The sequence below is a fragment of the Oncorhynchus tshawytscha genome, linkage group LG09 (assembly GCF_018296145.1).
Source record: "Oncorhynchus tshawytscha isolate Ot180627B linkage group LG09, Otsh_v2.0, whole genome shotgun sequence".
In the NCBI taxonomy this organism is placed as follows: Eukaryota; Metazoa; Chordata; class Actinopteri; order Salmoniformes; family Salmonidae; genus Oncorhynchus; species Oncorhynchus tshawytscha.
The window spans coordinates 72,443,931-72,458,061 of record NC_056437.1 but is presented as its reverse complement, the minus strand read 5'-3'; the positions used below and the strand labels follow the sequence as shown (position 1 = coordinate 72,458,061).

The following is a 14,131-nucleotide window of genomic DNA, read 5'->3' as shown; positions in this document are numbered from 1 at the left end:
ATATTGGCTGGCATATACTGGCTGGCATATATTGGCTGGCATATATTGGCTGGCATATATTGGCTGGCATGTGGCTGTGTAGCACTACTTATTTTTCCAGGTGCAGTGTGCAGATGTAGGATCTTAAATTGAGCCAGTTAGCTACAGCGGTAATAGGAAATGTGAATTATATTGTGGATTATATATAATGGACATATTTGTAGGGATTATTACATTTGTCTTAAGGGAGAATCTAACTTCAGAACATTTGGCAAACCTCAAATACACTACAAGTTTTAAAAGTCCTGCATAGTAGGAACATTCTCTTGCAACAGGGTGATCAAATGAAGATCCTACATCTGTATGTGTGTGTGCATGTACAAACCCTGTGCACTCATACGTTGTGTGTTTACCTCTCTTGACTCCTTTCTAGGAGTCCAGGTTTCCCCCAGGACACTGGCCAGTGTACTATAGCTTACTGATAATATCCACAGGCAAATTGGGAATGGATGTAGACAGTAAGTTGTCATTATGAATGGCCATTCAGCTACACTACATGGCCAAAAGCATGTGGACACCCCTTCATATTAGTGGATTTGGCTATTTCAGCCACACCCGTTGCTGACAGGTGTATAAAATCAAGCGCACAGCCATGCAATCTCCATAGACAAACATTGGCAGTAGAATGGCCTTACTTGGGCTAGCAAAAAGAGGAGCAGTGGCCTAAGGAACTGCATCTCAGTGCTTGAGGCGTCACTACAGAAACCAGGGTTTGATTCCAGCTGCAGTGCTCAACTGTAAGTGTTGTTATTGTGAAGTGGAAACTTCTAGGAGCAACAACGGCTCAGCTGTGAAGTGGTAGGCCACATAAGCTCACAGAATGGTCCCGCCGAGCGCTGAAGTGCGTAGCACATAAAAATCATCTGTCCTTGGTTGCAACACCCACTACCGAGTTCCAAACACGTCTGGAAGCAATGTCAGCACAAGAACTGCTCATCGGGAGCTTCATGAAATGGGTTTCCATGGCTGAGCAGCCGCACAAAATTCACCATGAGCAATGCCAAGCGTCGGCTGGAGTGGTGCAAAGCTTGCCGCCATTGGACTGGAGCAGTGGAAATGCTTTCCCTGGAGTGATGAATTATGCTTCACCATCTGACAGTCCGATGGACGAATCTGGGTTTGGTAGATGCCGGGAGAATGCTACCTGCTGAATGCATAGTGCCAACTATAAAGATTGGTGGAGGAGGAATAATGGTCTGGGCCTGTTTTACATGGTTCGGGCTAGGCCCCTTACTTCCAGTGAAGGGGAATCGTGACGCTATAGCAAACAATGACATTCTAGATGATACTGTGCTTCCAATTTTGAGGCAACTGTTTGGGGAAGTCCCTTTCCTGTTTCAGCATGACGATTCCCCCATGCACAAAGCGAGGTCAATACAGAAACGGTTTGTCGAGATCGGTGTGGAAGAACTTGACTGGCCTGTACAGAGCCCTGACTTTGGCCCCATCGGACACCTTTGGGATGAATAGGAACGCGGATTGCGAGCCAGGCCTTATCGTCCAACATCAGTGCCCAACCTCACTAATGCTCTCGTGGCTGAATGATCCAACATCTAGAAGAGTGGATGCTGTTACAGCAGCAAAGGGGGGACCAACCCCACATTAATTCCCATGATTTTGCAATGAGATGTTCGATGAGCAGGTGTCCACATTCTTTTGGCCCTGCAGTGCATGACTAGACCTCCTGTATGGACACCATCCGATAGTAATTGGGCATGAATGTATACAATCCAGATCACCAGACAGTGAGTTGTCTGTATGAATAATGTCAGATGGCAATTCAGATAACACACCATGTATGTCTCACAGTGGTTGTTATTAACAGCATGAGAGGGGAGTAAGTGAAGTATGCAGAGGCAGAGTGGAGAGGGAGAACTAACAAAGGTACTTCTAATCCCCCTGGCTTCTCCTCAGTAAAGGCCAACTGACTGATCAGATTTCTGAAATAGATGCCAGACATTCGGCTGTAAAAAAAACTCTCCTTCACATCACAAGCCTGGGAAATGCCTGTGAGTGTATGGAGATACAGAGGAACCCAGAGCAAAGTTTTAGTTTAAATTAGAGGTCGACCGATTATGATTTTTCAACGCCGATACCGATACCGATTATTGGAGGACCAAAAAAGGCCGCTGCCGATCAATCGGCCAAATTTAAAAATGTATTTGTAATAATGACAATTACAACAATACTGAATGAACACTTATTTTAACTTAATATAATACATCAATAAAATAAATGTAGCCTCAAATAAATAATGAAACATGTTCAATTTGGTTTAAATAATGCAAAAAAAAAGTGTTGGAGAAGAAAGTAAAAGTGCAATATGTGCCATGTAAGAAATCTAACGTTTAAGTTCCTTTCTCAGAACAGGAGAACATATGAAAGCTGGTGGTTCCTTTAACATGAGTCTTCAATATTCCCAGGTAAGACGTTTTAGGTTTTAGTTATTATTGGAATTATAGGACTATTTCTCTCTATACCATTTGTATTTCATATACCTTTGACTACTGGATGTTCTTATAGGCACTTTAGTATTGCCAGTGTAACAGTATAGCTTCCGTCCCTCTCCTCGCCCCTACCTGGGCTCGAACCAGGAACACATCGACAACAGCCACCCTCGAAGCAGCGTTACTAATGAAGAGCAAGGGGAATACCTACTCCAAGTCTCAGAGTGATTGACGTTTAAAACGCTATTAGCACTAACTAGCTAGCCATTTCACATCAGTTACACCAGCCTCATCTCGGGAGTTGATGGGATTGAAGTCATAAACAGCACAATGGTTGAAGCACAGAAAAGAGCTGCTGGCAAAACGCACAAAAGTGCTGTTTGAATGAATGCTTACGAGCCTGCTGGTGCCTACCACCGCTCAGTCAGACTGCTCTATCAAATCATAGACTTAATTATAACATAATAACACAGAAATACGAGCCTTAGGTCATTAATATGGTCGAATCCGCTTGTGGGACATTTATTTTGAAGGCACGTACAAGTAACAACTGCACGAGGACAGACAGTGACTGACAGGCTGACACATGTCACAGTTACAAATAGTAGCTAGCTAGAAATGGCACAAAAAACATAGTTTTTCAAAGATTTCAAAGGAAAGGAAAGTAGACAATGAATGTAGGGTGTTTTTTTGGCCTTTTTGCATATCAGATGTACAGCCTTGTCACAGCCTTCATGGTAAAATGACTCAAGTAGAAGCCAACAATCTCACCCACCTTCCCACACTACTAGTCTGTTCCCTATCAGATGACAACAATCTCACCCACCTTCCTACACTACTAGTCTGTTCCCTATCAGATGACAACAATCTCACCCACCTTCCTACACTACTAGTCTGTTCCCTATCAGATGACAACAATCTCACCCACCTTCCTACACTACTAGTCTGTTCCCTATCAGATGACAACAATCTCACCCACCTTCCGACACTACTAGTCTGTTCCCTATCAGATGACAACAATCTCACCCACCTTCCTTCCCACACTACTAGTCTGTTCCCTATCAGATGACAACAATCTCACCCACCTTCCTACACTACTAGTCTGTTCCCTATCAGATGACAACAATCTCACCCACCTTCCCACACTACTAGTCTGTTCCCTATCAGATGACAACAATCTCACCCACCTTCCTACACTACTAGTCTGTTCCCTATCAGATGACAACAATCTCACCCACCTTCCCACACTACTAGTCTGTTCCCTATCAGATGACAACAATCTCACCCACCTTCCTACACTACTAGTCTGTTCCCTATCAGATGACAACAATCTCACCCACCTTCCTACACTACTAGTCTGTTCCCTATCAGATGACAACAATCTCACCCACCTTCCCACACTACTAGTCTGTTCCCTATCAGATGACAACAATCTCACCCACCTTCCCACACTACTAGTCTGTTCCCTATCAGGTGACCTTCTGACACTACTAGTCTGTTCCCTATCAGATGACAACAATCTCACCCACCTTCCCACACTACTAGTCTGTTCCCTATCAGGTGACCTTCTGACACTACTAGTCTGTTCCCTATCAGATGACAACAATCTCACCCACCTTCCTACACTACTAGTCTGTTCCCTATCAGATGACAACAATCTCACCCACATTCCTACACTACTAGTCTGTTCCCTATCAGATGACAACAATCTCACCCACCTTCCTACACTACTAGTCTGTTCCCTATCAGATGACAACAATCTCACCCACCTTCCCACACTACTAGTCTGTTCCCTATCAGATGACAACAATCTCACCCACCTTCCCACACTACTAGTCTGTTCCCTATCAGGTGACCTTCTGACACTACTAGTCTGTTCCCTATCAGATGACAACAATCTCACCCACCTTCCCACACTACTAGTCTGTTCCCTATCAGGTGACCTTCTGACACTACTAGTCTGTTCCCTATCAGATGACAACAATCTCACCCACCTTCCTACACTACTAGTCTGTTCCCTATCAGATGACAACAATCTCACCCACCTTCCTACACTACTAGTCTGTTCCCTATCAGATGACAACAATCTCACCCACCTTCCTACACTACTAGTCTGTTCCCTATCAGATGACAACAATCTCACCCACCTTCCCACACTACTAGTCTGTTCCCTATCAGATGACAACAATCTCACCCACCTTCCCACACTACTAGTCTGTTCCCTATCAGATGACCTTCCTACACTACTAGTCTGTTCCCTATCAGATGACAACAATCTCACCCACCTTCCCACACTACTAGTCTGTTCCCTATCAGATGACCTTCCTACACTACTAGTCTGTTCCCTATCAGATGACCTTCCTACACTACTAGTCTGTTCCCTATCAGATGACCTTCCTACACTACTAGTCTGTTCCCTATCAGATGACCTTCCTACACTACTAGTCTGTTCCCTATCAGATGACAACAATCTCACCCACCTTCCCACACTACTAGTCTGTTCCCTATCAGATGACAACAATCTCACCCACCTTCCCACACTACTAGTCTGTTCCCTATCAGATGACAACAATCTCACCCACCTTCCCACACTACTAGTCTGTTCCCTATCAGATGACAACAATCTCACCCACCTTCCCACACTACTAGTCTGTTCCCTATCAGATGAGCAGCAGGAGAAGTATACATCTCTGCTGCGTGCTTTGAACGGGGAGTTTTATTGTCGTTTTGAGGATTTCAAAGTGTTGGAAAATGACATGCTGTTGGTTTCCTCTCCTTTCACCTTCAATGTGGATAACGCTCCCACTGACCTGCAACTTATCGTTCTTCAGTCTGATGCAGTGATTGGAGAACTACTCAAAACAATGACGAGGTTCTATGCATCTCTTGATGAACAAAACTTTCCAAAGATTAGGAGTCATGCTCAGAAGACGTTTGTAGTGTTTGGGTCAACCTATGTATGTGAACAGACATTTTCAGTGATGAATTATAGCAAGTCAAGGCACAGATCATCTCTTACTGACTCACCTCTCAGCAATCCTGTGCATAGCGACAGAAACTATACCTGACTTCACTGCTCTAGTCAATGCCCATCAGAGACTTCACTCCTCACACTGATTGAGTAGTTTAAATGTAATGTTGAGCTCTCTTTCTTGTGTTTTTGTGCATACACATTCTGTCCGTGGTGCTGAATGCACAGTGTACTTTTCCCTCCGTGTAGTTCATTGCCTGTTAAATAATGAAAATACCTGCCAAAAGGAGAACATGGATGTGGTTTATTTCTGTGCATGTTAAAAAAGTAAAATAAGTAGCATATCTGGACGTGATTTACAGTAGATATATCTGTCAACACAGTCATACACATGATGTATAATCCTGTAATATGGTTCTGGCCCGCGATGGCAAAATATATTCTAATGTGGCCCTCCATGGAAAATAATTGCCCATGCCTGGTCTAACCTAACCTTTTTTGTCCTCCATAAATACACTCCACCTAATTTGCTCTTTTGCGACTCTTTGCCCTCTGAGTGTAATTGGGAGCTTTGGAGGTTGCCTGGTAGCCTGGGGCTTGTAAATAATAACAAAATATGTTGATTAAATGTACAATTGTAACACAACCAGTTGCAATCGGATTGTGAATTTGCTCAATAAAAATTCCCACACAACATTTTTGATGTGAGTTTGCTCAACACGATTCTTTTGGAAGACCCGGGGTGAGAGGAGCAAACTCACAGTCCTCTTGCAGCTGGACGCATTACAATTGTAAGTTACAATTTTTTTTTACAGTGTGTGACAGCAGCAGTGACAGACACACATAGAGGAAATGTATTAAGTCAGGCCAGGACAGGGCCACAATGTGGTGACAGAGACTGAGTGTCCACTCCGACCTCCAGCCACACACTGTCTGGTCAACAGTCTGCCTGCTCCCCAACACCCTGTCATGTTTGGAATGTCACACAGACCAGCAGGCAGACAGGGAGGCCATGGCTGCCCTGGCCTACAGCTTGGTTTACAGGTGCATGCAGGGAAAAATAACTCAGCCAACCACAGACATGAAGGGTCAAACTGATGACAAAATGTTTTCCTCAGAGACGAGTACAACATGCACGTGATGTCAGCTGTCACTTTGAGTACAGTCGAAGCTCCTCTCACCCCGGGTTAAGAAGCAGCATGTGGTGACTCATTTAAATATGAACAAAACATTGTGTTGTCTTCTTTTGTGTGTTGATGATGCACTCGATTTGCTTTAGTTCATTCAGTGAGCTGTGTGTTTCCTTGTCAGCCTGACTCACCTCGAAGGCAGCATGACTGTTTTGCATGACTTTTTGATGAGGAAATAGTGCAATGATGGTGGTGGTAACCTTGACGACGTCCAATAGATGCTTATAGGCATAGCGCTAACAAGTAACCAGAGGGATCTGCCTGGAATCTCTTATGATGAACACCTGGTGAGGTTTGATACATGGCTTATTGTTCACTGTAAAAATAGAAAGACTCAAAACACCATGATTGCGTAATGAAACCACGAAAAGTAGTACACTTGAGCTTAGAACAGGTGTTTGGAGGGTGTTTGAATGTAAACCCAATGTAAGTGTTCTGATACACAGAAAGCGTTATAGCCTAAATAAATATAATGAATAAAACCAACTTAATATGTTGCTCAAAATGTATTTTTTTTTATCTCCTTCCTATCTTGCCACGTGGTTCTGTTTTTAGAGGATGCTTGTTGTAAAACCTCTAGTTACTGCTAGTGGATTGAGCACTGCTCAACAATGCCTGCCAAAATGGGTTAAACTTGCAAATGATCAGATACATAAATCAATGTTTTAAAATACTTCCGAAAAAGTGATCTAATTCTGCACTAGACAGGATTTGAAACACCATAATAGTGTTAAGAAGCTTTAAAGAGAGGAAACGGGGCCTCCCGAGTGGTGCAGCGGTCTAAGGCACTGCATCACAGTGCTTAAGGTGTCACTACAGACCCGGGTTCGATCAGAGGCTGCATCACAGCCGGCCACAACCGGGAGACCCATGAGGCAGCATACAATTGGCCCAGTGTTGTCCGGGTTAGGTGAGGGGTTGGCCGGCTGGGATTTCCTTGTCCCATCGCACTTTAGTGACTCCTTGTGGCGGGCCAGGCGCCTGCAAGCTGACTTCGGTTGCCAGCTGTATGGTGTTTCCTCCGACAATTTGGTGCGACTGGCTTCTAAGTGAAGTAAGCAGTGTGGCTTGGCAGGGTCGTGTTTCGGTAGGACGCATGGCTGTCAACCTTCGCCTCCCCTGAGTCTGTAGGGGAGTTGCAGAGACTAACTAACAATTGGACAGAAAAAAGGGGTAAAAAGTACAACAATAAAAAGTGAGGAAATTAAACCAAAAGAGAAGATATCTAATTGCACTAAACGAACTCGAAACACAAAAATGGTGTTTTCAAACTTTTTCGGTAGGCTCTCAGTCCCTAGCAAAGTGTTCCACAACAAATGGATTAAAAAGTGTTACAACGGGGCCTCCCAAGTGTTTCGGAGGCATGACTCGACCTTCGCCTCTCCTGAGCCTGTTGGGGAGTTGCAACGATGAGACAAGATCGTAATTGGATATCACTAAAAAGGGGGTAAAATACAAAAAAGGGGGTGATACAACATACCATGTAATGTTTCAAAACATCTCAGGATGATGTGTTTCAAAACTCCAGCAAAGTTAAGGTTTCGTCTCCTTCTCGTTGGTGGCAGCTCAGTTGCTACTAGTTGATGTTAACAGCGTGAATAATTAATGGAGCTGTATTGGGGAGTTAGATCTAACATTCATCTGTTTGGGCTGAGTAATAACAAGAAGATGATCACACCCCACTGGGCACACACTGGTTGAATCAACCTGGTTTCCACAACATTTCAACAAAATTACATTGAACCAATGTGGAATAGATGTTGAATTGACATCTGTGCCCAGTGGGACAGACTAGTTACAGTGCTGCTTGAAAGTATGTGAACCCTACAGTGCCAGTCATTATTTTGGTATAAAACATACATCAAATCCTTATCTAAACCCCAATTTGTAAAAAAGACATTCCAAGTAAATGACAGAAACAAACAAACAAAAATATTTTCATTGTTTATTTAACAAAAGTGGTTTATTTAACAGAAACTCAGATTTGATGTGTCCAAAAATATGTGAACCCCTTCAGTCAATAGCTTGTGGCACCTCCACTAGCAGCGATAACTTGGAGTAAACATCACCTATAGCCAGTCAGTCAGTCTCTGACATCTGTTTTTAGGGATTTTTGCCCACTCCTCCTTACAGAACTCAGCCAAGTGAGGTTTGAGGGGTGTCTGGCATGCCCACTTCAGGTATTGCCACAGCATCTCAATTGGACTTAGGTCAGGACTTTGACTTGGCCAATCCAAAACACAAATCTTCTTTCTGCTGAGCCATTCTTTGGAAGATTTGCTTGAATGCTTGAATGTTGGGATAAGGTTCTTTTGGTGGTAGGCAGTGTTGGGTTTTCGCCAAACCTAGCGGTGTCGATTGTGACCAAAAAGGTCAATTTTGGACTCATGGGTCCAGAGAATGGACTTCCAGAAACCTTCATGTTTGTCCAGGTGGTCTCTGGCATAGTTAAGACGTTAAGACAGGCAATTTGGTTCTTTTTTGGCAGCAGAGGCTTCTTCCGAGCAACCCACCCATCAATAGCATTTTGATTCAGTGTTCTTATTGTTGAAGCATGTTACCTGAGATGCAACAAGGGAGGTCTGCAAATCTCTAGAAGTTATGTTTGGGTTGGCTTTCACACAATTTTTTTGTTGTTCTGGTGGCTCTTGGGGATATTTTGGAAGGGTGTCCACTCCTAGGCCGAGTTGCTGTCATGTTAAATGCTCTCCATTTGTAAAGTATTTGCAGAACAGTGGACTGATGGAGCTCAAATCTTTTTGAGAGGATTTTATAACCCCAGACTGATGTGCTCTCACTACCCTCGTCCTGATGTCCTCTGAGATCTCCTTTCCTCTCCGCATGGTGTGCTTTGCATTCACCGGGATGGGTAACACCAAACTGACCAGGTTTCTGATCTCTATTTGTCAGAATCCCGCCCTAACTCTTTCCTAACGATCTCTCCTTTTGATTGGTTCATGTGGTACCCAATTGTTTACCCACCAGATTCTACTTACCTGCTTGATTTAACCAATGCAACCTGGGGTTCACTTATTTTTGCACCTGCAGTAATTCTTTTTTCATTTTGTTCTTCTACTACATGCATGCTTTCCTCTACACCAACATATGTCAGATCAAAAATACTGGTTCTGATTAAATGAAGATTTCATGGTAAAAACTAAAAAAAATCTGTATTTGCACAAGGGGTTGACATACTTTTAAGCAGCACTGTATGTAATGTTAGTGACTGACAGCTCTGATGTCTTCTCAAACACAATGAAGAGACATGGGTCAGAGAGGAAGTCTCTTCTCCCTACAGTCGAGCTGTTGCTTTATTTGAGACTTTTAGAGTATGTGAAAATACAGTAAAATAGCCCTAACATTTTACCGCTATATTTCCCACAAAGTAACATCTTAACATAACGACAACAGCAATAGCTTCAGTGAATCAAGTTGACATGATCTGAGTTGACGCATTGAATAGTGTTAAATTATTACGAAAACAGATATGTAAAGTGACTTTTTTCTGGAAAGCACTTGTGGTTCGAATGATCTGAGGAAAACTCCACACATTCTTCATGTTGTTAACTCTGTCTGGTTACAAAAGCAATGTCAAACTGACTACTGTATTTCTGTCTGTCTGACCTACTCCCATCATTTACCCACTCAATAAGAGTCCCTTTTCAGCATTTTTTTTTTTACACGTTTCTATTCTCATATATGGCAACAGGAAGTATCAACTAGAGGTCGACCGATTAATCGGAATGGCCGATTAATTAGGGCCGATTTCAAGTTTTCATAACAATCGGAAATCTGTATTTTGGGCGCCGATATTTAAATTTTAAAATGTTATACCTTTATTTAACTAGGCAAGTCAGTTAAGAACACATTCTTATTTTCAATGACGGCCTAGGAACGGTGGGTTAACTGCCTTGTTCAGGGGCAGAACGACAGATTTTCACCTTGTCAGCTCGGGGGATCCAATCTTGCAACCGTACAGTTAACTAGTCCAACGCAATAACGACCTGCCTCTCTCTCGTTGCACTCCACAAGGAGACTGCCTGTTACGTGAATGCCGTAAGCCAAGGTAAGTTGCTAGCTAGCATTAAACTTATCTTATAAAAAATAATCAGTCATAATCACTAGTTAACTACACATGGTTGATGATATTACTAGATATTATCTAGCGTGCCCTGCGTTGCATATAATCTGACTGAGCATACAAGCATACAAGTATCTGACTGAGTGGTGGTAGGCAGAAGCAGGCGTGTAAACATTCATTCAAACAGCACTTTCGTGCGTTTTGCCAGCAAACAGCACTGTTTTGCAAACAGCACTTTCGTGCGTTGTGCGTCAAGCGTTGCGCTGTTTATGACTTCAAGCCTATCAACTCCCGAGATGAGGCTGGTGTAACCGAAGTGAAATGGCTAGCTAGTTAGCGCGTGCTAACTAGAGGGACGGAAGCTATACTGTTACACTGGCAATACTAAAGTGCCTATAAGAACATCCAATAGTCAAAGGTTAATGAAATACAAATGGTATAGAGGGAAATAGTCCTATAATTCCTATAATAACTACAACCTAAAACTTATTACCTGGGAATATTGAAGACTCATGTTAAAATGAACCACCAGCTTTCATATGTTCTCATGTTCTGAGCAAGGAACTGAAACGTTAGCTTTCTTACATAGCACATATTGCACTTTTACTTTCTTCTCCAACACTTTGTTTTTGCATTATTTAAACCAAATTGAACATGTTTCATTATTTACTTGAGGCTAAATTAATTTTATTGATGTATTATATTAAGTTAAAATAAGTGTTCATTCGGGATTGTTGAAATTGTCATTATTACAAATATTTTTTTAAATCGGCCGATTAACTGGTATCGGCTTTTTTGGGGTCCTCTAATAATCGGCATCGGTATCGGCGTTGAAAAATCATAATCGTCGACCTCTAGTATCAACACAATATAGCATAGCAACAGCAACCATGTCCATTGTCCACTGAGAGGTTTCTTGTTCCATGTTCCTGATTCAACGCCTCCACTACCTTCTCCACAGAATGAAAGTCTTCTCCTCCAGCCGTCCAGTAAAGATGGCTGTTGTGCCGTCCTTGTGTGAAGGATTGATCCCCCGGTCAGTGCACTCCACAAACCCTACCCCAGGACCATGCAGCACTTCCTATTTCCCTCCTCTCCTCTCTCCACCCAGAGACTTCATCTCGAGAGAACCAGTCCACTTCACCGTCCATCAGTCAAAAAAAATAAAATGTAAACAGCTCCAAAAAGATTCGCAAACACACACGAAAGCATATTTTTTCGTTTTTTGTCCTTGTTCCTCAGCAGTGCAAAACGAGAATAATAGAGGATTTCTTTAAAAAATAAAATTGAACAAAACAAAACCAATAAATAGAGTTCCTCTTTCTGTCATATATTTCTGTGTATCATACTGTACTGTATGTATGTACATATACATATATATATATATATATATATATATATATATATAGATATATATATATATATATATATATATATATATATATACTTGTCTTGGTGGGTCTCTACATGAGCACACAGCTCTTGGCCCGGTCCTTCTGCATGACAGGGGCAGGATCCAGGGTATCAGTCCGACCGGGCAGGGGGGGCAGGGGCAGCTGGGACACCCGTTTGAGGCCCCGGCGGGAGCTGCTGCGTTTCAGCTGAGGCTTCTGTGGCCGCCGCACAGACGCCAGCGTGGTGATGTGGAACACGTCCCGTACACTGTTCTCCGACACCTTGGAGGTGCACTCCACGTAGGCTACCGCACCTATCTGACGGGCCAACCCACTACCCTAAGGGGAGGGAGGAGAGGAGGGAGGGGTTTAGAGACCATCATCATCATCAACAACATCAAGAACATCATCATCAACAACATCAAGAACATCATCATCAAGAACATCATCATCAACAACAACAACATCAAGAACATCATCATCAATAACATCACCGTCAACAACAGCATCAAGAACATCATCATCAACAACAACAAAATCAAGAACATCATCATCATCAACAACATCAAGAACATCATCATCAAAAACAACAACATCAACAACAACAACATCAAGAACATCATCATCAACAATGTCAAGACATCATCATCAACAACAACATTAAGAACATCATCATCAACAACAACATCAAGAACATCGTCATCAACAACAACATCAAGAACATCATCATCATCAACAACAACATCAAGAACATCATCATCAACAACAACATCAAGAACATCATCAACAACATCAACAACAACATCCAGAACATCATCATCAAGAACATCAAGAACATCATCATCAACATCAACATCAAGAACATCATCATAATCAACAACAACATCAAGAACATCATCATCAAAAACATCATCAACAACAACATCATCATCATCAACAACATCAAGAACATCATCATCGACAACAACATCAAGAACATCATCATCAACAACAACATCAAGAACACCATCATCAACAACAACATCAAGAACATCATCAACAACAACATCAAGAACATCAACAACAACAACATCATCATCAACATCAAGAACATCGTCATTAAGAATATCATCATCAACAACATCAAGAACATCATCATCAACAACAACATCAAGAACATCATCATCAACAACAACATCAAGAACATCATCATCAAGAACATCAAGAACATCATCATCATCATCAACATCAAGAACATCATCATCATCATCAACAACAACAACATCAAGAACATCATCATCAAAAACATCATCAACAACAACATCATCATCATCAAGAACATCAAGAACATCATCATCAACAACATCAAGAACATCATCATCAACAACTTCAAGAACACCATCATCAAGAACATCATCAACATCATCATCAACAACATCAATAACATCATCAACAACATCAAGAACATCATCTCATCAACAACATCCTGCTGTTGTGAATAGTATCTACTGTCTTCTTGAGGTACAATGACAGTTAATGTGCCATAACCTAGCACCAATGATCTCACATTACTGTAGTGAGATACAAGCAGGAGCCACAGAGATGCTGCTGGTCTAAACATCATGTCTACAGTGCAGATGCAGCTGCAGTTGAACCTGCCCTACATCTAATGAATAATCCATGACTCTCTCTCTCTCTGTCTCTCTCTCTGTCCCTCTCTCGGTCTCTCTCTCTTGCTCTCTGTGTCTCTCTCTCTCTGTCTCTCTCTCTCGGTCTCTCTCTCGGTCTCCCGCTCGGTCTCTGTCGCTCTGTATCTCGCTCGCTCTGTATCTCTCTCTCTCTCTCTGTCTCTCTCTCTCGCTCTCTCTCTGTTTCTCTCTCGGTCTCTCTATCTCTCTCTCTCTCTGTCTCTTCTGCCAAGTTCTGGTGTGGCTGTTTAAAATGAGCAGAAAGCCCACCACAGGGAGCTCAGTGGGTCAGAGTTTTCCTCCAATTGTCTTGTACATGTACACTACTGTTCAAAAGTTTGG

At 42.4% G+C, this 14,131-nt stretch overlaps 1 protein-coding gene across 1 annotated transcript in view; it reads right to left on the bottom strand.

Moving 5' to 3' along the window:
- Nucleotides 1–12,122: 12,122 nt before the first annotated feature.
- The window catches only part of rnd2 (Rho family GTPase 2), a 37,417-nt gene continuing 35,408 nt past the window's right edge, over nucleotides 12,123–14,131 (bottom strand). The window contains exon 5 of the mRNA XM_042327381.1: nucleotides 12,123–12,461. Within this exon, the coding sequence (XP_042183315.1) occupies nucleotides 12,192–12,461 (270 nt within the window). The 3' untranslated portion in view covers nucleotides 12,123–12,191. The remainder of the gene's footprint in view (nucleotides 12,462–14,131) is intronic.